The following is a 27,484-nucleotide window of genomic DNA, read 5'->3' as shown; positions in this document are numbered from 1 at the left end:
ATTAAGCATAGATTAAAAAAATTAACTAAATTTTTCTTCAAATAATCAACTAAATAAATTAGTTTATATAATGGATGTTTTTTGAGAGGAAAAAATTATATTGAAATTTAGATATTTTAGAAATAATTGATGATAAGACATTTATAAGTATGTCATGAATAACATATTATTTTTTTATATTATCGTCATTCCAAATGAGAATTAACATATATAGAAAATGGTGAAATTATTTCACTAATTTTAACCATAAATAAAAAATTCACTTATTCCATATATATATATATATATATATATATATATATATATATATATATATATAACATAACACACACACATATATATATATATATATAACATAACTAGGATCTTTATGTTTTAAAAAATATTTTCATTTAATGTAGAATTCTAATATTTCAATAACAATAATCAAATCTCAAAATTTAAAATTAATAGACATCAACACATTATAAAAATATATGATTTAATTTTCTTAAACAAATATGTAGTTTAAATAAATATTTATTAATACGTAGTTTATTTTTTAAAACATAATAACCAAACATAAACTTTAAATATGTAGTTTGATTTTTCAAAACATAATAAATATGTAGTTTGATTTTTCAAAACATAATAATTAATAAATATGCAGTTTTTCAACATTAATGTGTAACTATCTTGGGTTGTTGTTAAGTAAGATCGATACTATGCGTTATGTTTTAAAAAATATTTTCATTTAATGTAGAATTCTAATATTTCAATAACAATAATCAAATCTCAAAATTTAAAATTGATAGACATCAACACATTATAAAAATACATGATTTAATTTTCTTAAACAAATATGTAGTTTAAATAAATATTTATTAATACGTAGTTTATTTTTTTAAACATAATAACCAAACATAAACTTTAAATATGTAGATTGATTTTTCAAAACATAATAACCAAGCATAAACTTTAAATATGTACGTTTGATTTTTCAAAACATAATAAATAATAAATATGCAGTTTTTCAACATTAATGTGTAACTATCTTGGGTTGTTGTTAAGTAAGATCGGTACTATGAACCATATGATTTTTAGTATTTCTTTAATGTGTATCAATTCTAAAGTATTTTGAATTTTGATTGTTATTATTGAATTATTTTACATTATATATATCAAAAAGTATTTAAAAGTTAATTTAAATAATTAATTAAATAGGTAATTTAAATTTATTTATATCATAAATGCAATAAAATTACTTAATTTTAAAAAATTATTAATCAGTTTAAAACAAATATTAATTTGAGTGAAAAATTTTTATATTGTGACGACAACTATGTACACTTAATATTTTATTTTTAGGATAAACGACCCTTGGGTGGGTCAGGGGCTGAGCAACACCTCCAAGCTTTATTATTAATAGCAAAACAAAATACAAGGCGATGACATAAACCTTACCTCCTACCTAAGATGGTTCGGATTCAACTTCCTAAAGGAAGTCAATTCTTCCCCTTACAAAAAAGATGTAATCAAAATACTAAGTACTAATGAGAGGACTCCTCTCCATACAATGTATCTAGAAAACATAAACTAGGGAGACTTACCCTTTACAAGAAAGCCTATAACTAAACTATTCTATTCAAAGTAGCTATAATTTTGATTATAGCTAAGTTGAAAAGTAGTGAAAATAATCAAGGAGGTTCCTTAATTCTTTTGGTCTTCAACCTTCTGAAACTAGGCATCTGCAACAAATCAAGGTGATTGTATGATCTTGCTTCTTTAGGCATTTGTTGGATGTTGAAGTAAACTTGTGGAGAAGATGTCTTGTGACTGTGTTTTGAAAGTGCATCCGCCACCCAATTAGCTTCCCTGAATACATGAAGGCACTTGAAATTCTGGACTTGAGAAATGAGGTTTCGTAACCTTCCAGCTGTGTGATAATGCTCCATTGAGGAGAAACCTTCTTTAAGATCCAATGTACAACCAATTGGGAATCAAGTTCCAAAACTATATTTCTATATCCAAGTTCGATTGCCCAAGTCAAGCCAAAGATGGTTGCCTCTATTTCAGCCCTATTGTTTGTCCCATCTCCAAGTGGTGTTGTGAATGCCATCACCAATCTACCATTTTTATTTCTCAAAATACCTCCAGCCCCGATTTTGCCTGGATTATTCGTTGCGCTGCCATCAGTGTTGACTTTGATCCATTGATCTTTAGGTCTAGTCCAAGTCACCATGTTCACCTTGATATCATGCACTCACCTTTCACTCATTTGTATCAGTTCTGCTCATTTTGCTGGCCATTTAACATGCGGAAAAACGTTGGAAATCATCCTATAATTATCCTTGTATATGGCATATTTTACCTTGTTTATGTTGGTTGTTTTGCCCACGTATTTGGCAGCACATATGTTCTTCCAAAGGTTCCAGCAAATGAAAATAGGTGTGGTTTGTAGAAGTGCTTTGTGTGCTGCATTCCTTGGCTTGACAACCCACCATTGTTGTACTAACGCCTGCAGTGAGGAGCACTCCGGCAGCATGCCTGCAGTGGCAGCAAAACTGCTCCAAACTGCTGCTGCAAATTTTCCGCTACCGGGGATATGATCTATTGAGTCCATTTCCGACCTGTCAAAACAACAAACACAAGCTGCTGGCTGAATGCCAAAATCAATAATCCTATCGTTAGTAGGGAGTTTACCTATAAGGGCTCTCCATAACAAAAAGGAAGATTTAAAAGGAATATTTTTATGCCAAAGAAGAGAGTTGAAGTGATTCTTAGCCCTTTTTTCTCTAATCTCTTCCCCAGCTGATGAACAACTGAAACCACCATGTGTGTTGGGTTTCCATACTGCCAGATCTGGTAGATGCCAGAGGGGGGGAGAACTCTGTGGTTAAAATGTTGGAGAGTTGACTGACTAGTTCTTGTTCCAACAGTTTGCTCCAGCTCCATCTTCTATCTTCCCAAAAATTTGCCACTTTAGCATTATTGAATCTGTTGTTACTGGTGGTAAAGTGTGCTAATGGTCCATTGCCTAGCCAATTATCCCACCAAAATGAGCAATTCCCAGCTTGCAGCTTCCATTGGATGTGTTGCTCAACCCGTGGCTTATTTATCAACAAATTTTTCCAAGTTAATGATTCCCTATTATCCCTTTTTTTGCTTACCGGATTGGACCTTTTGCAATATTTTGCCTTCAAGAAGTCACCCCATAGTGTTTGCTTGGATCTGAAAATCCACCATTGTTTGAATTGGAATGCCTTGCAAACATCCACCATTGTTTGAATTGGAATGCCTTTGCAAACATCTTTCATGTTTCTCTTACCTATTCCTTCCTCATCATAAGGGAAGCTTAGGTTCTTCCATGATGCCCAATAATATTTCTTTCTATCACTATTCCGTCCCCAAAAAAATTTTGCTATAAGCATTTGAACTTTCTTAAGAATAGTAATAGGTGGAGTTACTGCAGACAGAAGATGGATAGGCAGAGCTTGTAACACATGTTTAGTAAGAATTACCTTGCCACCATAGCTAAGCTGTTTGGTTTGCCACCCTATAATCCTGCCAACAACTTTATTAACAAAATCAGAAAAATAGACATTTCTAGGCCGCCAACAAATAAAGGGAAGCCTAGGTAAGTAAGAGGACCTTGCTTTTGTTTAAAACTTGTAAGTCTTTTTATTCTATCTCTAGTGCTATTGAAAGCATTAGAGTGTAGCATAAAATGACTTTTATCTCCATTGATGAGTTGCCCAGAAGTATTTTCATACTCCTTTAAGGTATTCATATGGAATTTCAAAGTTTTGCTTCTTCCTGAAGTGAAAAGAATTATGTCGTCAACAAAACTCAAATGATTCACTTGGGGCCCTCTTTTTTCCATGAAGAATCCATGGTAATCAGGGTGATTCTGAAGCCTGTTAAGAGATCTCGATAACACCTCCGCACCTAAAATAAATAGGGACGGGGAAAGAGGATCACCTTGTTTGAGGCCTCTAGTAGAGTGGAAGAAGCCATACCTCTTACCATTAACAATAATTGAGTACCAATTGTTGGCCATGGTCCTCCAAACCATGTCAATAAACACCTCATAAAACCCCATTCTACTCAGAACTAAACAAATATATGACCATGAGACTCTGTCATAAGCCTTTTCCATATCTAGTTTAATAATGACATTACTTCCAATGTTGGGCTTCTTGATTTGGTGAATGATTTCCTGAGCCAGCATAGTATTTTAAGAAATACTTCTCCCTTTCACAAATTCGGATTGGTCAGTTGAAATATGAGAAGGAGGATAGGGCTAAGTCTGTTACTTACTAGTTTAGATATAATCTTACCAGTGAAGTTACTCAGACTTATAGGCCTAAGCTCAGTAAGCTTGTTTGGATTGTTCACTTTAGGGAGCAGTACAATGCATGAATGGGAGAAGTACTTAGGAATCATTTGGCCACTGAAAAAAGCATGAATTGCTTCCACCAAATCATTTTTGATAATGTGCCAACACTTTTGAAAGAAGTACCTATTCATACCATCAGGTCCAACTGCAGAGTTAGTACTCATAGAAAATACTACCTCTTTGAGTTCCTCCATACTGGGAATACTGGTAAGATGAGTATTTTGATCCTGATTAATCATTCTTGGAATACAGTCCAAGGTGTGCTCATGTATATGCTTGTCTTCACATGTGAAAATAGATTTGAAGTGCTCACAAGCAGCCTGAGCAATATTGTCCTCACCTTGTATCCAATCCCCATTTTTATTGATAATTTTGTGAATAAATAGTTTCCTTCTTCTTCCCCTTATAATGGAATGAAAATATTTGGAATTAGTGTCACCTTCTTTAAACTATTGGAGTTGGGTTTTCAGTTCCAAGATCTTATCCTCCAATTTAAGGAATTTACATATTGAGCATTGAGTTCATGGAGGGCACTCCTACTTGAGTTACTTTGGTCAAGGATGTATTTTTCTTAAGCTTCGTGCACTTGTTACCCATACATCCTAACCTTTTGAAAAATATCACCAAATTCATTTCTTGACCAAACACTAAGAGTATTTGCCAACCTTTTCATTTTCTAGTGGAATTTTTACATAGTATTACCCTCCACAGGCCTATCCCATCAATTTTTAACAGTATGCATAAAGTTGGGGTTGTCCACCCAACAATTGAGGAATTTGAAATATTTAATGTGGTTGGATTCTGTGGAAACCATTTCCATGAGTAAAGGACAATGGTCTGACCCCGTAGTTGACAAATTAGTTATGGTAGTTTGAGGCATCTTTTCTAACTATAAATCACTAACCAAAGCCCTATCAAGCCTCTTCCAAATTCTGTGAATGATGAATACCCCTCTTATTAGATTTAGTGAATTTGTGCCCACTAAATCCAATGTCTACAAGACCACAGGCTTCAATAACAGCAATGAAGTCCATACTCTTCCTCATATTGTATGGTAGACCTCCAAGTTTTTCATCAATATCAGATATAACATTGTAATCCCTCACTGCACACCAAGGATTGGCACTCACTGAGGCATGATGAAGCATTTTATCCCAAAGAGGTCTCCTAAGATGTTCTTTGCATTTTGCATAGATAAAAGTATTAGTAAATTGGTATGGTAACTCATTGTGTTTCATGTTGCGTTGCAAGCGATTTGTTGTTTATCTTCATCAAGAATATTAAAGTCAATATCACTACTCCAGAAAACCCAAATCTTACCATTATAATTACTAGTAGCTTTATCCATATTCAACTGTACTTTGAAATTTCGAACATTAACACTATCGGAGAAAGGTTCCAAAATTGTAATCACTGATAGATTGTGTAGCTTCCTTAGCATTTTGAGCCTTTCAAACACTCCTTGAGTGTTGATCCCTCTCACATTCCATGTGATTGTACTAATCATTGGGATGATCTTGAGGAAAATAATTTGGTATTAGGTCTGCCTGCAGTGACAGTATTGGCATCCTATTTTTTGAAATAGAATCTGTCTTGATGAAAACCCCTTGGAGATAACCCCTGACTCTCAGTTGCTTGTTGTATCTCATTCTCTATTGTTTGATTATTCTGAGGACTAAAAGCTCTAATAAGGGCCTCACTAGTCTCATCATTATCATCTTGATCATCTAGAGATTGATTATCTCCATCAAGTTCATCTTCAGAATTTACTACAACATACTTATCCAAAATAGGTTCAGTGTCAACTTTGGACTTTTGTTGCTTCCTATCAGGAGGATCTATCATTGGAGTAGTCATATACTGATCTGTAAGGGGGAAATATCCAATCCTTGGCTATCATCAATCATTACAAATTTTTTACATGATACTTCCCCTCCTTCCTGCTCATGATCACTGCCCCTGTTTTGCTGCCTGTTTTGCCTTCTTTTTGCCGCATCTCTTTTTTGTTTACTGGGCTTATTTTTTCTCTTAGGAATGTTGTCTGTATAACTAGTATCACTATGTTTACCCTGATCATTATCATTCCTTTTTTTAGCTTGTTGTTTCTCTTTATTTTCTTTGTCACTCTGTTGGTTGTTGCTGCTGTTGTTCTCTCTGTTTCTGCTTGGTTTGAACATTATTGGTGGCTCTAAGGTCTGTCCTAAGGTCAAGATCCAACCCCTCATGCAAAACATGAGGCAAATTCCCCCCTTTGGTTACCCCTTCCTGCAAGTTACTGGTTATCTCCTGACACCCCCCATCCATACCTCCAGAACCTTCATCAGAATGACCAACATCATCATTAATAGTAGAGGAGGGTTTGGGGTTTGGGAGAGATAATTTAATACCTGTGATTTTCTCCTTTCTGCTATTAGTATCCTGATGTTTTGTTGTCATGTAGGTGTTGGAATTGTTCTTGGCAGATTGGTCAGCAGCGTTTCCCTTTTTTAATTGCTCCTTTTGAATTGATGTTTCCCTTGTTCCATCCGACCCTGTTTGTTGTATTTCCTGCTGTTCTTGCATTTCTAAATTTGAAAAAATATTTTGAGTTGGAAGTTGAGATATACCTGTATTTTTCTGTACTTGCTGTTGGCTGCCACTGGTTCATTGTCTTGGGGGAGAGACGAGTCTCCAAACAACCTTGGAGTTGTTTTGTTCCTGACTTTTTTGGTGTCTCTTTTTTTGTGTTGCCACTGTTCTTCATGTATCTCTTCTTGTTGCCTTTGTTCACCTTGACTGTTATTCTTTTGGCTTTGTTGTTCGCCTGTCATTTGTGTCTTTTGCTGATTTTGTTTCAGCTCCTCAATTTTGGTTTTTGTTGGGTTGATTTGATGATCTTGTTGTATCTTCAAATGCCTTTCTTCCTTCTTCCTTACTGTTTTTATCCATTTCCAACAACTTCCTTCTTCCTTACTGTTTTTATCCATTTCCAACTCTTTTCTTTTTTTGATCTCTTCATCCCTTCTTTTGATTGTGCATTCTTCATCCTTATGTCCTTGGTGTTTGCAGTAGAAACAGTAACTAGGAATCCCTTCGTATTCAACTTTTAACCATCTACCTTTATTTGGGGTTTGAATCCCAACCAACCATGAGAAGGTCTTTCCTTAGTGAGATCCACTTGCACTTTCACCCTAGTAGTATTGCCTCTAGTCCTTTGGGATGTTGGAGAATCCAAAAATAACACCTTCCCAATACTCTCCAAAATAGTCAACAAAAAAACCTTGTTGTAACAGTGTCAAGGAAAGCCTGGGATAGACACCCAAATAGGAACAATTGGGGTTTCCTCCTCCGGGGTAAAATCTGGTGTCCAAGCTTGAATTCTCATAGCTTGTCCTTTAATGTTCATTTTCAATTTTGTCCAGACAGTTTGATAATCTAGTTCATTGTCCAGGTCTATATAAACGCGTCTAGAGTTGAAATGAGTAATCTTAACTCCCCCCCCCCTATCAGTTGAGTTTGTAGAATGAAGCACTTCCTCACTTGTTCCATTCTAGGCATAGTATTAGTAAACTTACCAACTAGAGTATATTTGCAAATTTCCGCCAATTTAACATAGTAGTCGTCCTCATGTAGAAGTACAGCTGGGAAGCCTTGTCTAGTAGTATGGACTGGCTCATTCAAGATAATAGGAGTTTCATTTTTTGCCTGATTAAATCTCAATCTAGCCGCAAAAGACTGTACAACAGTGTAAGGAGCAGGTTCCGCATTTTGATCATTTTTACTGTTGTTAGTAGGTTGCAAATGGAGCGGTGGAAGCGTAAAGAGAGAGTAATTAGAAAGATGAGAGATGTAAGGATGAAGGTGTGTCTTATTTATGAGGAAAGCTCCTCTATTTATACACATAAATTACACTGTCATCCTATTTACTTTACATAATTGGCCGACAAACTTTTTACATGATTGGCCGACAAACTATTTACTTTACGACTTTTGTACATTTGGCTTTTTTCAGCCGACGCAAGACAACAAAAATAAAAAGACTCTTACTTTATACATATGGCTGATATTCAGCCGACACAATAATACATATGATACTTTATACATATGGCTATTATTCAACCAACAATAATAACTTTTTTTTTAATGTTTTTATTCTAAATCAACTGTAGGTATCACATTGTCTTCTCCGTTGCATTTGGAGCATTTGTGGTCTGGATATTTGTTGCTGATAAGTTTGCAATACCTTACTAATAATTCTTCTGAAATAAATCCTTTCTTCAAAGCTCTCGTAGATGGTTGTTCTTCTGGTTGTAACAATGACAAAATCCATCTTTGAACTTCGTCCATATCTGCTTTTCTTAGTTCTTTGGAGTTTGCATATATCATTACCTGATCTCTTGCATAATAGCTCCAAATAGCATTGCCATTTAAATAATTGTTTGCTAGCTCTTGTATAATCGTAGCTATACCAATTATTCTTTTATTTGCATAAAAATTAGGTATTTCTACTTTTGGTATCTCATTTTGTTTTTCTATCTCTTCTGGAATAATCATATCTTTTGTTAATCCTATCTTTACCACCTGTATTGGTGATTTTATCTCTTCGTATAATATCTCTACTGGTGTTGTATAACATTTTATATAGAATAAATTTCCTTTGGTAATTCTTTTATATGTTAGAAATGCTCTATGTAATTCTGGTATTCCTACTATCTCTTCTCCGGTATATGTGTATACTGTATTTAGTAGTCCGTAGTTGTAACATGTTTTTACTAGGTTGGGGTTGGTCTTAGGTTGTGCAATAAGTTTGTTATATCCTTGTAGTTTCTGGGTTATATAATCTTCTTCGGGATTTTTTGTTTGTATAGATCTTGGGTTTAGGTTTAGGTATGTTTGGATTTTGTATATGTTTTCAATGTAAGATTGGGTAATATAGTTATATCTTTTTTTGTCGTTTTGTAGGTTTACTGCATAGGTTGATGTTTGTGGTTCTGCTGGTATCTGCATTTGTGATTTTTGGGTAAATGGTTTTGCAAATAACTGGTTTAAGTTTGTGTTTTTTGGTTTTTCACTAGTTCTTTTACTTGTACCTGCAGCTGTATCTGAACAAACATTGTTATGGGTTTTCCGGAGTTTCCCAACTTCTCCTTCTAGCTCTGGCTGTTTTTCGTCTGCCGAACGACGTAGCTCCGCATGTTTATAGTCATGCTGCTGACTTGTAGATTCTACATTTTCTTCTAGCTTTTGGATTCTCAAGCCCATACTATCCACTTTTGTACAAAGTGTAGTTAGGGTTTTGAGTATGTTTTCCATAAGATTATCTTGTCCTGGCTGTGTAACTCTGTCTTGATAAGTAGTCTGCAATCATATTTTTGTCAGTTTTTATTACCTCAATCGTAAATGTAAAATTTAATATATTCAATACCAATCTTCTTATTTCCTTTGTTGTAACTGAATCATCTAACTTTTTCGTTATCCACCATTTTACTTGTGTGTTATCTGTTCTTACAATAAATTTATTGTAAACAATATATGGCTCAAATGCTAACAAACATTTATATAATGCGAATAATTCTTTTCTATTTATTTCCCATTTTATTTGTGCTTCTGTATAAGATTCTGAATAATATCTACAATGGTGTTCTATTTTTTCTTTCATATTTGTATTTTAAAACTCCTCCGTAACTATGATCACTCGAATCTGTTTCAACAATGTAAGTAAATGTTTTATTTTCATCAGGAAAATATAGTTTTGGTAATTTTTTACATAGATCTTTAATAATTTTTATATGTTTTTTATCTTTATTATCAAAATGATATTCTACATCTTTTTTAAGTTTTTTATGTAACGGTTTTAAATGTTCTGCTAATTTTGGTATATATTCTCTTACCTGGTTTACTAATCCTAGAAAGGATTGTAATTTCTTTTTTGTATCTATATTTTCATCAATATTAATTATTTTTTGTACTATATGAGTTTGCATTTTTATTCCATTTTTATCTATTTGTATTCCTAGAAATTCTATTTGTGATTTCATAATTTCTGCTTTTCTTTTACTCAAACTTATACCTGTATTTTTTACTATATGTATAAATTTTTCCAATAATCTTATATGTTCATCTTGTGTTCTAGAATATAACAATATGTCATCTATATATACAATACAGTTTTCTAGTTGGTTAAAACAGTTATCCATAAAATGTTGGAATCTACCTGGTGCATTTTTATATCCAAAAGGTAAAACATTCCATTCATAGAAACCTTGCGGTACCGTGAATGCTGTTAATTGTTTGGATTCTTCTTCTAGTTTTAGGTGGTAAAATCCTGATTTGCAGTCAAATTTGCTAAAATAATTATATCCTTGTATCTGTCTTATTTTTAGTATTTTGTTTGGTATCGGATAATTGTATGTTTTAGTTTTAGCATTTAGATTACGATAATCTATGACCATTCTACTTTTACCTCTTTTTTGTTCACTGTGTTTTATTACTATAAATGCTGGACTTGTATGTTTACTATTGCTTTTTTGTATGTAATTATTTTCTAACAATTCATTTATATGTATTTTAAATTCTTCTAGATCATCAAAGTTATATTTTAATGGTTTCTGTGTTATTATACTATTTTCATCTATTAATTCAATTTTTACTTTTGTCTTATGTTTTTCCCATCCTTGTAATGGATCTTCACTATATAATTGTTCTAGTCGTTCATTAATTAATTTGACTTTGTCTATAGCAAATATAATAATTTCTAATTGCGTTATTTGTTTATTATTTATATTTTCCATTTCTTGGTTTATCTTTTCACTTCCTTTTATCCATTCCATAGGTTTTCGTTGTTTATTATTTACTCTTTTTGCTCCTATCTTATTTCCGCATGGTGTAGTAAGCCACCAATGTGTTTTTGTTATTATGTGTGGATAATATTTATCTAGAAATGGCATTCCTAATAACATATCTTTTGTAGTAAATTCAAAATTATACATTTCTTCTATTGTTAGTATTTTATCCCATATTTGTATTTTTATATTTTTTGCTTTGTATTTAATCATACTTCCTTCATTATTAAATCCCGTTACTACCATAGGTGTTTTTAATTTTTCCCATTTATCTTCTGGTAAGCAATTATATTTACATATATTCGCTTCTGCTCCTGTATCTATCATAGGGGTATAATATCTGTTGTGATATCCTTCTACTATAATTTTTGCAAGTATAAATATTTTCATTAATCATTTTGTCCTTTTTATAATTATTTTCTTATTTTGACAGGTTATTGTTAATTGTTCATTTTCTATATTGTATGGTTTGACTTTTTCTAACCATTTTATTCCTAATGTAATATTATGATTTCCTTGGTATATTTTAAATTGTATTATTAAGGGTATTCCTCTTATAATTATTTCTTTTTCTGTTGTTTCTTCATTCGTGTTCACTATCTCACTAGGTAGTCCACGGCATGTATGTCCTGTTCTTATAATTTCTTCTTCTAATACTAACTCTCTTGTTATATAATTTTCTTCTTGTCCTGTATTTATTAATATTTTATATTTTCTTTGGTCTATTATTCCTGTTATGAAATAATGATATGGTGTTATTTCTTCTTTATCTAATAAGCTTTGTGGAATTTCATATTTCCTTTTAGATGTACTCATCCTTGATGAGGTAGCTCTTGTCAATGTATTTGATACGCTTGAAGTGCTTAATCTTTCTTTTACTATTTCTAAATCTTCTTCTATATCAATTTCTTTATAGCTATAGTCATTATTGTCTATTACAGTAATTATTTTTTCAAAAGGATTTTCTATTTTTATTTTATTAATTTTATTTCTTGCTGTTATTTTATGCTTTGTTGTTAATATATATAAATTTTTACATCTTGCTGTAAATAATTTGCTTCCTGGTGCTAGTTCTATTCCAGACATTTTCCAATATAGAACTAATGATCTATCTATATTTTTATCTGTTAATGATACTGTATAATTAGCACTTATTGTAAACTTAAATTTTTGATATACTAAGTTTCCTTTTACTGCACTAATTATGCTTTTTTCTACAGGGTGTACAATTCTATCATCTGCCAAATATATTTCTATAGGTGTATCTATTCCTTCTCTAAAGCAGACTTTTATTAATATTTCTGTTCCTCCTAAATGTACATATTTTATTGGTGTTTTAGCTTTTATATCTTGTATTTCTTTGTTTATCATTCTTTTATTTATTATAGGTATATATGCTTTTCCTCTTGTGTATTTACAATCTATGATATGTTCTTTTTTACTAACTACATAGTATTCTTCTTTTTGTCTTTTAAACCAATTTCTTAAAATAGGTATTTCTAGTATTTTTTCAACACTTAAATCTAATTCTTTTCCTTTTATTTGTTCAAATATCGTATTATCAAATATAATTTTCTGTTCTGATGATTCTTCATCTTGATATTCTTCCTTAGATATTATTTTTATTTCATTTTCAGACATTATATTTCTTCATCTGTTTCGTTATTATCTATGTTAATATTTTCTTCTTCATTCTCGGTTTCTATGTCTGATACTTCATATATACTATCATTTTCACTTAATTCATAATCTATATACTCTATTTGCATATATTTTTCATTGTCTATTATTAATTCTGTTATTTGTTTTCTTTTTGGATTTTTGGGTAATTTACAATCTTTAGGTATGTGTCCTATCTTTCCACAATTATAACAAGTACATTGGGATATTTTTCTTTTTGGTCTGTATGGTCTTTTTATTTTATGATTTTTTACATAATACCTTCGTCTTGGTTGTTTATATTTATATATAGTTTTGTTTTTTCTACAATTTTTATATCTTTTAGATTTTTGTTTTTTAGTTGTGCATCCAAATTGTGGTGCCATTTTATTTTTGCAACATGATAAATTTTTATTTAATACTTTTTCCATTTTTAATTTTTCTTTTTGGTTTTCACATAGTTGTATGAACCGTTGATTTAAAAATTTTATTCTAGATCCTAAAGTATCTACCATTCCTTCATTATTCCAATCTTTTATTACGTTTGTACTAAATGGTTCTGGTAATTTTGTATAATATTGTCTTCTTATTTCTTTTGCTTCGTCTAAATTGTATTTAGCTTTGTAATAATATTCTTTAAATGCGCAAGTATATTCTTCGAAGTAACACATTTTACATATAGCTAATTTTGTCATAAGTTGTCTATTTATTATTTTTTTCTCTATTTTGTTCTCTTATATCTGTAGTCATGCCTCCAAATTCATTTCTTATTGCTGATTCATATTTATCTAGTATATCTATATTTGTTGCTGATGCGGATCCATCCATTTTTTTTATCATTCCTAAGTACTTCTAAACTTTCCGAGGGTAGATTTTCTATCCATAATTTTGTTGTTCCTACGAATGTTCTTTCTACGTATCTTGGTGTTTTTGCTGTTTCTATTTTGTTATCTATTAACTGTTTAGACATATTTCCTATCCATAACAATATTGCTTTATTTATATCTGCGACACAATCTAAATCTAAGAAATTGTATTGTTCATTTGCTGGTGTAGGTGTCCAATTTTTATTTAGTCTACTGTTCCATATTGCATTATTTCTGTCTGATTGTTGGTAGCTTTCTGTATAATAAGTTGGTGGTGTCCATTTAGGACTAATTCTAGGGCTATTTCTGGGACTATTATCTGGGGGTTTTACTCTCGACGTACTAGGTCTATTCATATCTCCTGTGTTTATTTCTAATTTTTTTGGTTTATTTATCTGTTCTAGAATTTCTGTATATGTTTCACTTATATCACTTATTTCTGATTGTTGGTCATTTTCATTTCCGTCTATTTCATTTACTTCAATATCTTCATTTAGATCTTTTAGATCTTCATTTAGTTTCTGTTCCATTTGTTTTATTTCATTTGTTAATTCTAGCTCTTTATCTTTTTGTTTTTGTTTATTTTCATATAATAATTTTAACCTAGCTAATTCTTTTTCTAATTCACTTATTCTTGTATTTTTTATTTCTTCTAAATTTTGTACTTCTTGTTTTGCTTGTGTTTTTATTTTTTCAATTTCTCTTGATTTATCTATTTCTTCATTTTCTTTTGTTATTCTTACCATAGCTGTTAAACTATCTTCTAATTTTGCTGTTTCTTTTTCTAGCATTAAGTATAAGTTATTTTCTATTCTCTTGTATCTTCTTCCTAAATTTGAAAATACTATTTTTATTATCATTCCATCTTGGTTTTCATATGTTTTTTCGTCTACTGCAAATTCTTCTTTATTCATTGTAATCTATGTATTATATTATGTTGTAACTCATATTCAAGACAATCTAATTCTAATTTTAACATGGATATATCTTTTCTTTGTGCTAGTATTGATTTATTACATACTTCTGCTAATATGTTTTCTTCTAATCTTCTTTTTCTATGTTGTAATTCTTGTTCTTTTTCAGCCATTTTTTCCATTATTTCTTCTATTAATTGTTGTTTATAGATTTCTCTGTTCATACTGTTTTTTCAAATAGCAGACATATTTATATTCTGTTTTTGAAATTATGTTTATCAATTGATCCTTTCTATCATTATGTTTTTTGACTAGTTGTGATAATTCATATTCTGTATATAAAGATCTTAAATCTTTCCATATTTTTCTTACCTTTTTATCTATCTTAGTTCTTTTTATTTTAGTATTTTTATTTTTATTCATCATAACTTTTTATATAATATTTTAAAAAGCTTACTTAATTTATCTGGATATCTAATCTTTTTTAACCTGTAATTTCTACCATATCGCCTTAGCCAATATTCAGTCATATTTAATCTCCAATATCTAAATCATCATATAAATCATACATGTCATAATAAAGCTCATCTTGTATACTTTGTATGGTTAACTCAGTCCAACCTTGGGTTGTTATTTCTATTATCTCATATGTTAATAATTTATTATAAATTTCTCTTTTTATATCAGTATTCAAATTTTTCAGTAAATAGAGTAGTAATATCTTATAATCAACATTATCGTCTAATAGGTATGTTTCCATTTTTATTATTTTCATTTTTCACTAAAATTTTATTCCTTCCAACCTCTTAATAAATTATACTTGTTTATTATGCAAAAATAATAATTTAATAATCATCTCATCTGGTCACTACTACAGCTTTCTTCTTTGATTAGTTATCCTAACAGCGCCTCAACTTTGTTTACTCCCCTAAACGGCCTTCTCTGCCTACCGGTTTCAACCTTAGGATGGCATAGTCTGGGCATACTTATTCGAAGAATATTTCTGTAGCAAACTTTCTAAAGATGGTTATTATAACATTATTCAAACATGATAAACAATTATAATTAACAAGAGATTTTCAGGAATAAATTAATCTAGCTACTAATGAATATAAAATGGTATAACTGTTTTTGTAGATCTTCCGACATAGTTGGTTTCTTTTCCATAATTATTTGTTTAACTAGCTCTGATACCAATGGAGGGGTGGAAGCGTAAAGAGAGAGTAATTAGAAAGATGAGAGATGTAAGGATGAAGGTGTGTCTTATTTATGAGGAAAGCTCCTCTATTTATACACAGGGGAATACAAAGGACCAAAGGAAAGAGAAACGAAAGAAACAAGGTGATCAACCAGGAAAGCAAGAACAGCAAGTTGTTGAAAAACAAGGGAACGTGGAGATAAGCAAACACAAATCAGAGAAGGGACAAAGTAATAAAGAGAAACAACCTGATCAAGCTAAACACCACGACCAACAAGGGGGAAGTAATTCAGGAGATCAGAATATTAAAGCAAGAGAGGAATATCACAACAACTTTCCCAAAATATCCAACAATTATTCAAGGCTGTGAATTACCTGCAAATAAACGTAGGAGTTGGGTATGATTAATTACTTGTCATGGCAAAAGAGAAGTTCAAACTATCATTTGTTGAAGCTGCATTCGTTGGGTCTGCTGTATGTGTCTTCAAATTGCCCTGTTGATCAGTCGAGTTCTTCCCCTTGTTGCATTTTGTTTTCTTTGGCCATTGTTGTTGCTTCAACTGATGGCGCTGCAACAGTATTGTTGTTCCATTCAACTCTTCAAACATTTCCAGAGGTTTCCCCTTCACTCTCATGTCGATCATGTTGAGAGTTGGCCATAGAATCAGTGGAAAGCATCGCCCTGTTAAGATTATTTGTGTCTCTGTTGGGTTGGATAGTAATATTTGTTAAGTGTATGTTCTTGGCCTAAGAATCCGACTCTTTTGTCGAACTTCCATTGATTCCGGCGTTTGGAGCTGTAGCGTCACCGGAGTTCTCACCACCGGCGATTCCACCGTCCACTTACTTTGAAATTTTGCTGGGAGGGGCCTTATCATTGGGGTAACAAACCCCAGTGGTCAAATCCCTTCGAATTTGACTGGAACTCGTTCAAATTTGAAGGTGCGACTCCGGCGATTCTGTCGCGATTCCTTCCAGAATCGCCTCTCGATTCTGAGAGATTTGGACGGAGGAATTCTCTGATTTTTGGATGATAGGTCCTGATGTGAGGAATTCATTTCCTTACATCGTTCTTCTCGATTCAACCCAGAAATGCCTGGAGAAATATTTTTTGGATCGTCATTGAACTTCCCTTCAACACTCGCAGGTTCCATCGCATCTTTTACCTGCAAATTCGTGGAGTTCTGAGGTTGTTCATGGATCGTGATCTGCAGGGGGTAGCCTTCTTCAAGGCGCTTCTTCTGGATTTGGTCCGGTGGCTATTTGACGGCTGCCGGCGACCCACGCGCCGTGGCGGCGCTGGGCGAGTCTGGAATACTATTCGTTGTGAGAGAGAGTGCTTGCGAAGAGAGAGAAAGTCTAGAGAGAGAAAATTCCAGAAAATGAGGCGCGATTTTACACTTAATATTTTAGCATATCATTTAATAGCAAACATTTTTTTATAGAATAACAAATAATACTTTCTTACCAACTATAAAGATGTTTTCTTTCATTTTTTAAAAAAATAAAAGCTTATTTTGAAATCATAAAAACTTTCTATATCCTTTCTGTGTTATTAAAAATTTTCAATGAAGCACCATCAACGTTTTTATAAAAAAAAATTGTATGTGTCTCTTAGTACTGTATTAATAAATAAAAATTAATTTTAATGAGCCTTTTTTGTGTATGATGTGATTCATATGTAATTGAAGATATGAATATAATCACATAATAGAGGAAACATGATGATAATTGTAGTTTTTTTTCATATTTTACTAACATGCATTCTGAGTATAATCGGATAAAATATATTTTTATCATAAATTTTTTTTTTGGAAAATCGATGTGTTACAACAACTATTTTAAATAAATAAGAGCAATTCTTTAGCCAGCCAATTTCATATTTTTATTTTTAATACAAATTTTAAATATTTAAATTTAGATATAAATTATGTTTTTACGATTAGAAATTATAAATTAAAATAGATAATTTACACTTCACTTCTCTTTTTATACTTTTTAAAATCTTTCTTATCATCAAGAAATAAGAAATGAATAAAAAAAATAAACTAAAAATAATAAGTAAAAAGGAGGAAAATTGAAATTGAAATTGAAATTGAAATTGAAAAAGAGATATTTTTTTATTGTTTTACTACTATATATATATATATATATATTATAATTTTATTTTTCTATTTATTTATTTTAGATCTTTAAAATCACAAGTGAGAAGAGTGTGCGAATTATGTTTTATGTTTTGTTTGGTGAAGTTTTTGATTTCTTTCCCACGTTTAACTATGAAATCATCAACAATTAATTTCACTAATAATTTTTAATGTCTTGAAAATATAATTGAGGAATAATTTAATATTCTCTCTATGCCTATTTACTTATCTATATTTCCTTTTATATCTGTCCCTATTTATTTGTCTATTTTAACAAATCAAGAAAGGACAACAATTTTTTGCCTAATATACCCTTATTTAATGTTAGAAAATTTTTAGTACTACTAAGTTAGTGCATGCTTTTTGGAACCAGAATATATATTTATTTGTGGAGTTGTATAATCTTTTAAATTAAGAGTAAATTGTAACTAACATATGATAATAATTGGTGTCTTAATACATGTGTCACTTTTAAAGTTGTCAACTAAATAGGACAGAGGGAATATTTATGTTAAAGCGAAAAATATTAAAAAAATATACCATTCTAGTCAAATTATAGCCAAATTTTTATGGCCAAAAAGATTTTTCCTTGAAAAAATTATCAACTTTATTTTTTTATCTATATTATCTGAAAATTACTATAATTAAAGTATAATTTATTACAAATCAAGAGTTTACTAATTTAAATACTTTTGTGCCTTAACGTGATCGAATCGATCATCCAATTGGATCAACAATGGTGAAATTAACAATATCTCTATATATATAATAGGAAAGGTGATAGTGCCTATGTGTCAGCACCAGAATAAAAATAGTTTTTAAAAAATTAAAAATTAATTTTTTTTTAAATTTTTTAAAAAATAAAAATAATAATATTGTATTTAAAAAAAAACAAATGCACGCTGTTGGTAAAAGAATACGTAACTAAAAAGAAAAAAATGTGAATTTTCTTAAGCGAATTGGAGTATTTTTTTTAAATTTTTTTTTATTGAACTCTATCTTATTGACGGTTAAATAGTTTTCCACCATTAATATAACTTTTAAGTTTAAAAATTCTAAACCACAAATAACTGTTATCATATTTAAATGTATTTAATTATCTTATCCATATGTTCAAGCCAATTATTCACTTAATTCACTCCTTACTTTCAATTTCCTTTCATATTTTCTCATGCAGTTTCAATGACACCAAAGGCATAGAAGAGTCAGCAGAAAAGTAGTCATCAGCGGAGAAGAAGATCACCATAGCCAAGAAAGCTTTTTTGAGAATAAATTGAAGTGCGAAACTGAAGTAAGTTGTGCTACTTGAGAGTGAGAAAGACAGAAAAATGAAAATTGTTTCTTCACAAATATTTATTACACTGCATTACAGCTCTGAATTTATTTGAGAATATTGATATTTTTTCTTTTAATTCCTACCACAAACTATTATCTCATGGATATTTTTAATTGATATTAGGTTTATGCGAAATACTGGGAATTATGCATATACTTCTATTTCCTAATGTATCAATTTATATATAAGAAAAAAAATTAATCTAATTTCTAACGTCCGATTCTGAATTTCATGAAAATTGATGGATAACAATAAAAAATTTATGTTTCTTTTTCCAAATTATATTAAGAAATAACTAAACAAAATACTACAGTATGCATCAGCACTAGACCGATTGGAAATATGATTTATGATAAATCATATATTGTTTTTAGCCAAATTTAAAAACATCAAATATACCCTCTTTTGAAGAATTCGGTTATCACAAATGAACAACACTAAAGATTCGATGATACCAATGTCTAATGTGTTGAACATATTACATAAAGGGTCTGGCAACTGCCAATGTATATAACAGTTGCATATATGTAGGTTGTTTGCCTATATCAAAGCAGTGCCTTTATAAGATACTAAGATACAACGTTTGCATGACAAAAAGACAATTGATAGTGACTTTATTTGGGAAATATCTATCTCAAAATACGATGAAACGAAGGCTGGTGTTGCACAACTCATTCTTGCTTGAATTGATTCAACGATATAGAAAGGTACTGTGCAATTATATTCTTTCATAATTATGTTAACATATATTATAGTATTTTACCTTATAATCATTGTCTAACTCTTTTTCTTTCTGTTTTGTGACAGCATAATGGTTGATATGCATTACTTAATTACTTTGTTTATAATTGATAAATAGTTTGTTTAGCAGATTCTTGAAATTAATGTCGGGAGGATATATAGTACATGTAATATATATTTATATATCAACATAAAAATATATATATATATATATATATATATATATATATATATATATATATATATATATATATATATATGTATTTAACACTCTCCAAATTTACATAAATGAATTGTGTTCTAACATAATTCACGATTGGGGTGAGATTCGCAACTACGATCAACGTCACAAATATTTCTATTATTTAGTTTTAAAAAATAAAATTTAAAAATTAAGTTAGAATTAAAAATGGTTTTCTGAAAAACTAAAACCAAGAATTTTTTTAAAAAAAAATAGTTACAGCAATTTTACATTTGAAAAAAGTCAAAGATAAAAAAAAATTATAATTGAAAATATTTTTTTACAGAAACAACAATTAGGCTTTTTTTTAAAAAAAATAGTTACCACACTTTTACATTTGAAAAAGTCAAAGATATAATAGAAAAAGATTAAAAAAAATATTTAAAAAAATAAAAAAAGGACAGATGAAACTCCATTATCCCTTTTTCTTCCGCTTCTTTTAACTTATTTTTTCATCAAACAAATTCATTTAGTGTTTTAAGAAAAATACTGTTTTAAAAAAGACAAGTTGAAGTTTTTTTACCTTATTAAAACTGTAAAATTGTTTGTTTGCTTACGTTTTTTAATTGAGACTCCTTTTTAATAGGAACTTTCACAATTTTTGAATTGCAAATAATTATCCAAAAACTGCTTCTTATTTTTTTATTTTTTTTGAAATTGCCTCTGCCTGAAGAGAGTAGATATAAAGGAAAAAATAATTATTTTTTTCTACTATGTTCTTCACAAATTTGGAGAGAAGATATAGGGAGAGCACTTCGCTTTGGGACGATGAATTTTCTAATTTTTTTTTTTTATGTATATTATTTTTCTTTATATGATATGAAGACATATGATATAGTGATACATCAACTTATGGAGGAGTAGATACATTTGATCAAGCATAAGAAAAATTGTCTAACAAAGTATATGCATTATGTGAATTGATCTCTCCAAACTGACTTTTTGCTATATACATAAATGCTAATTTCATGTCTATTTTTTTCTAATTTTCTCGCAGTCTTTAAGAGGAAGCATAATAAAAGTTTATTTGTTTAGTATGATGTATTTCTTGAGGAAAAAAATCATATTATTTTTTAATATCACTTTGAATTTTGTAATATCTTAATCATATTTTTTTTTATTTAATCTCATTCACTCTGTTTTCAAATGTTTTTCAAATTAAAATGGTATTAGATATTTTTTTGTTAAAAAAAAAAAAACTTATGCAACACTAAGAGCAATAAGTGTTTTGGCATAAAGTCTACAAAATGACTTACAATTTTTTTTTTCAGAATTCATGCAGGTATACTAACTTTGGATATCAAAAATTAGACTAAGAATTTAGGTTATATATCTTGGTAGAGGTTAAAATATAAACTACAGGTAGATATAGAATATATAGATGTAAACTTTATTTTTATGAAAATAAGAAATAATTTTTGTAGGCATATATTATAAAATCATGAAATGTTTGATTTTCTTTTAATTACACTTATCGTTTATGTGTTTGATATCATCCACGTCATAGTGACGTTGTTTAGCTGCTTCTTTTATAGCAAAAATATGTATGCATTAACTTTGTATCATATTGTAACGACCCGTTTAGTCGTTTTGAGCAACAGACTTCAATTCTGGAAAAACTGGCAGAAGCGACGGACCCCACGACGGAACGTCATGGGCACGACGGACCGTCGCAGGGTCTCGTTTCAAAACACTTAGAAAATCTGAAATTGGGTACTGAAAATCGACTCTCTGAACTTTGTGACGGAATGGCAGGACGGACCGTCACAGACTCTTCAGAGAAATTGAGTCTCTGAACTATGCGACGGACAGCAGGACGGACAGTCGCAGGCGCGACGGCCCGTCACAGCTTGCGTAATCCCAGTTGGAGTCGGATTTCTGGTTAAGTTTTAAAGGGACGTTTTTGACTATTCATGTCTTAATTATAAAGTTCGTGGGTTTATATTAATAACTCAAATTCTTGGGGGTTAAAAGAGGTAACCCTAAGTTAATTAGTGGGGTATTATTGCCATCTTTTATTCTTAATTATATACTAATTAGGGTAAAAGAAAGAGGGTTTGAATAAGAAAAATAGAAAGAACGAAGAGAGACAGAAAAAGAAAGAGAACGAGTAGAGAGAGAGAGAAACGAAGAGGATAGCAAGGATTTCGAGAAGATAGCTTGTTGATCGCAATTCTTCGGTGGATGTAGGTTATGGTTATTTCATGCTATTCGTAGTAAACTCTTAATAGCGAATGATATGTGTTGGTAGTATTGTAAACCTTCTATATGCTTAATTGTATGCTTGCATGAATGATGTGATTATGTAATTGTGAATAAATAAGCATGATGAAGCTATTGAATCTCAAATCTTGAAAAGAAACCCTAATCTACTTTGTTAATGATGATGCCTTGGTATAAAAGAAGGCTTGATGAACGAAAGTGGTGAGATTAGGGGATCGGGTGCCACGTTCCGGTACCAGGATAGAATATGGATCGGGTGCCACTTTCTGGTACCAGGATAGAATATGGATCGGGTGTCACGTTCCGACACCAGGATAGAATATGGATCGGGTGTCACGTTCCGACACCAGGATAGAATATGGATCGGGTGCCACGTTCCGGTACCAGGATAGAATGAGGATCGGAGTGTCACGTTCCGACACCAGGATAGAATATGGATCGGGTGCCACGTTCCGGTACCAGGATAGAATGAGGATCGGAGTGTCACGTTCCGACACCAGGATAGAATATGGATCGGGTGCCACGTTCCGGTACCAGGATAGAATGAGGATCGGAGTGTCACGTTCCGACACCAGGATAGTATATTGAGGAGCGGAGTGTCACGTACCGACACGAGGGGAAATAAAGATAATGAATCTTGAAATATGTTAATATATCCAATCTAATGAACTAAATTCCCAAATGAGTATGATGAGGAGGTGTGAGTCCTCATTGATGTGCTTGGTGTTGTAACCAAGGGTTATGGTAACTGTAAATGCTGCATGCTAAGGATATTAGTTGATTTTATGATATTGCTTAATACATACTGTTTTCTATTTTGAGTTGACCGATGATATCTACTCAGTACCCGTGTTTTGTACTGACCCCTACTTTTATTGTTTTCTTCTTGTTTATTTGTGGAGTGCAGCAAACGTGCCGTCATCTTCGACTCAACAGTAACTCAAGCCAGTCTTACTACATCGGAAATTAAGGGTGAGCTAATGCTTCTAGCTTGGACTGGATCTTCTTCTTCAAGTCTTGATGCCTTGAACTTTCGGCATGGACTAGCTTCTTATGTATTTTTAGCTTCTTAGAAACTCTTAGAATTAGTAGTTTAAAGTAGATGTTCTTGTGATGATGACTTCCAGGTTTTGGGAATAATAGATGTTGAATATTGATAGTTATTGAATTGGTTTTTATTTAATGAGTTTAAGTCTTCCGCATTACTTTCTGTTGATATTATGTTGAAATGTTAAGGTTTAGATTGGTTGGTTCGCTCACATAGGAGGGGAAGTGTGGGTGCCAGTCGCGGCCCGGATTTGGGTCGTGACAAACTTGGTATCAGAGCATTAGGTTCGTTGGTCTCATCACACAAGAGCAGGTCTAGTAGGGTCTTAAGGAACGGTAGGGGGACGCCTTTACTTTTCCTTGAGAGGCTATAAGACTTTAGGAAAATTCCATTCTTTCGTTCTTTCTTTCGTGCTACTACTTGAGTCTTATTGGTATCTAGGCGATACGAATTGGTATCTGACCATCTTCACTCTATTTCGCGGATGGTTAGAACTAGAGCAACGACTGCGCCAACACCAACATCGGCAAGACAAGAAGCGTCTGAGCCAGCCACTGGGGCTGTGGCTCGAGGAAGAACAACGGCAAGGGGCCGTGGTAGAGGTCGTGGGAGGACGTCCTCTAGGGGAAGAGGACGAGCACCTAGCCCATCTGATACTAGGGAAGTGGCTCCTCCATAGACCGAGGAGGTAATAAGAGAAGGGGAGGATGGGGAAAATGAACAAGTGCAGAATGAGGGATTGCCACCCCAACCTACCCCAGAGATGATCAATCAGGTTCTCGCCTATCTCAGTGGGTTGTCTGATCAAGGTCAGGCACCTCCAGTGTTTTCTACGCCAACACCTCCGGTTTCAGAGGTACAACATGTGGCTACTATGGCTCCCCGCATGGATGTTCCATTAGGAATAAGTACATTTCCACGTCTGACTACTGGGCCTATAATGACAAATGATCAGCACGAACTTTTCAGTAAGTTCTTGAAATTGAAACCTCCGGTCTTCAAGGGTGCGGAATCGGAGGATGCTTATGATTTTCTGGTTGACTGTCACGAGCTACTACACAGGATGGGTATAGTAGAACGGTTTGGTGTGGAGTTTGTGACATATCAGTTTCAAGGGAACGCCAAAATGTGGTGGCGGTCACATATTGAGTGTCAACCAATAGAGGCACCACCTATGACTTGGGCCTCGTTCTCTAGCTTGTTTATGGAGAAGTATATTCCCCGGACTTTGAGGGATAGGAAAAGGGATGAGTTCCTGAGCCTAGAGCAAAGTAGGATGTCGGTTAATGCTTATGAGGCTAAGTTCCGTGCACTATCCAGATATGCCACTCAACTTTGTTTCAGTCCACAACAGCGGATTCGTCGTTTTGTGAAAGGGTTGAGGTCAGAGTTGCGGATTTCAGCCTTACAGGTAGCGGCTACTGCAAAATCCTTCCAAGAAGTGGTAGATTTCGTGGTAGAGGTGGAAGGAGTGAAGCCAAATGAATTCACCATGGCATCGACATCAAAGAGGTTTCGAAAGGGAGTTAAAAGCCCAACTTCAAGAGTTGTTGAGCAAAGGCTTCATTAGACCAAGTGCATCTCCTTGGGGTGCTCCGATTTTGTTTGTAAAGAAGAAGGATGAGAGTTTTCGAATGTGTATAGACTACAGACAACTGAATAAGGTAACTATTAAGAACAAGCATCCTCTTCCTCGCATTGATGACTTGTTCGATCAGTTACAAGGTGCTTGTGTCTTCTCTAAGATTGACTTGAGATCCGGTTATCATCAATTGAAAATACGGGCAACGGATGTGCCAAAGACTGCTTTTCGAACGAGGTATGGGCATTACGAATTTGTAGTGATGTCTTTTGGTCTAACGAATGCCCCTGCTGCGTTCATGAGCTTGATGAACGGCATTTTTAAGCCATATTTGGACCTCTTCGTGATCGTATTTATTGATGATATATTGGTATACTCAAAGAGCAAGAAGGAACATGAAGAGCATTTGAGAATGGTATTGGAAATGTTGAGGGAGAAAAAGCTTTATGCCAAGTTCTCTAAGTGTGAGTTTTGGCTAGATGCAGTGTCCTTCTTGGGGCACGTGGTTTCTAAGGAAGGAGTGATGGTGGATCCTTCTAAGATTGAGACAGTGAAGAATTGGGTAAGACCTACTAATGTGTCAGAAATAAGGAGTTTTGTTGGGTTAGCTAGCTACTACCGCCGATTTGTCAAGGGATTCTCTTCTATTGCTTCCCAATTGACGAACTTGACTAAGCAGAATGTTCCATTCGTATGGTCGGACGAATGTGAGGAAAGCTTTCAGAAGCTCAAGACTTTGTTGACTACCGCACCTATCCTTACCTTGCCAGTAGAGGGTAAGAACTTCATTGTTTATTGTGATGCATCCTATTCTGGATTGGGTGCAGTACTAATGCAAGAGAAGAGTGTGATTGCTTATGCTTCAAGGCAATTAAAGGTGCATGAACGTAACTATCCAACTCATGATTTGGAATTGGCTGCGGTAGTGTTTGCATTAAAGCAATGGAGACACTATTTATATGGGGTTAAGTGTGAGATCTATACGGATCATCGTAGCCTTCAATATGTCTTTACTCAGAAAGATTTGAACTTAAGACAGAGGAGATGGATGGAGTTACTAAAGGATTACGAGATCACTATTTTGTATCATCCGGGGAAGGCGAATGTTGTAGCGGATGCTTTGAGTAGAAAGGCGGGAAGCATGGGAAGTCTAGCTCACTTGCAAGCTTCTAGACGCCCACTGGCTAGAGAGGTTCAAACTCTAGCTAATGACTTGATGAGATTAGAAGTAAATGAGAGGGGAGGATTGTTGGCTTCTGTGGAGGCAAGATCTTCCTTTCTTGACAAGATTAAGGGAAGACAGTCTGATGATGAGAAACTGCGCAGAATTCAAGATAAAGTATTGTGAGGAGAGGCTAAGGAAGCACAAATCGATGAGGAAGGTGTTTTGAGAATCAAGGGAAGGGTATGTGTACCCCGCGTCGATGATTTGATCAACACTATTCTGACAGAAGCTCATAGTTCAAGGTATTCTATACATCCGGGTGCAACCAAGATGTACCGTGACCTAAAACAACACTTTTGGTGGAGTAGAATGAAGCGTGATATTGTTGACTTTATTGCCAAGTGTCCAAACTGTCAATAAGTAAAGTATGAACACCAAAGGCCCGGAGGAACACTTCAGAGAATGCCCATTCCGGAATGGAAATGGGAGAGGATCGCAATGGACTTCGTGGTTGGTCTTCCCAAGACATTGGGAAAGTTTGATTCTATTTGGGTGATTGTTGATAGGCTAACTAAATCTGCTCATTTCATTCCGGTCAAGGTGACTTACAATGAAGAAAAGTTAGCCAAACTTTACATCTCGGAAGTGGTGTGATTGCATGGGGTTCCACTATCCATCATATCAGATAGAGGTACGCAGTTTACTTCTAAGTTTTGGAAAACATTGCATGCGGAATTGGGTACTAGGTTGGACCTTAGTACTGCGTTCCATCCTCAGACCGATGGTCAGTCTGAAAGGACGATTCAAGTGTTGGAGGATATGCTTCGTGCATGTGTGATAGAATTTGGTGGCCATTGGGATAGCTTCTTACCCTTAGCGGAATTTTCATACAATAATAGCTATCACTCAAGTATTGATATGGCCCCATTTGAAGCATTGTATGGGATGAGATGTAGGTCTCCCATTGGTTGGTTTGATGTGTTCGAGGTTAGACCTTGGGGTACTGATCTCTTGAGGGATTCGATGGAAAAAGTGAAGTATATTCAAGAAAAGCTTCTAGCGGCGCAAAGTAGACAAAAAGAATATGCAGATCGAAAGGTTAGAGACTTAGAGTTCATGGAGGGTGAACAAGTCTTGTTGAAAGTTTCACCAATGAAATTGGTGATGC

General features: G+C 32.8%; 1 protein-coding gene and 1 long non-coding RNA gene across 2 annotated transcripts; one reads left to right on the top strand and one right to left on the bottom strand.

The window, feature by feature from the left end:
* Positions 1–1,335: 1,335 nt before the first annotated feature.
* Positions 1,336–9,670, bottom strand: LOC138348582 (uncharacterized). The gene has a single exon (XM_069298056.1). The coding sequence runs from the start codon at positions 9,668–9,670 to the stop codon at positions 8,507–8,509; it is 1,164 nt and encodes a 387-aa protein (XP_069154157.1). The 3' UTR covers positions 1,336–8,506.
* Positions 9,671–18,841: 9,171 nt separating this feature from the next.
* Positions 18,842–20,212, top strand: LOC112940731 (uncharacterized). Its single transcript, XR_003245011.2, has 3 exons — positions 18,842–19,271; positions 19,848–20,023; positions 20,124–20,212. It is a non-coding gene; the product is annotated as an uncharacterized lncRNA (long non-coding RNA).
* The last annotated feature ends 7,272 nt before the right edge of the window (positions 20,213–27,484 follow it).

The sequence above is a fragment of the Solanum lycopersicum genome, chromosome 1 (assembly GCF_036512215.1).
Source record: "Solanum lycopersicum chromosome 1, SLM_r2.1".
NCBI lineage: Eukaryota > Viridiplantae > Streptophyta > Magnoliopsida > Solanales > Solanaceae > Solanum > Solanum lycopersicum.
This window is presented reverse-complemented; position numbering and strand designations above follow the sequence as displayed.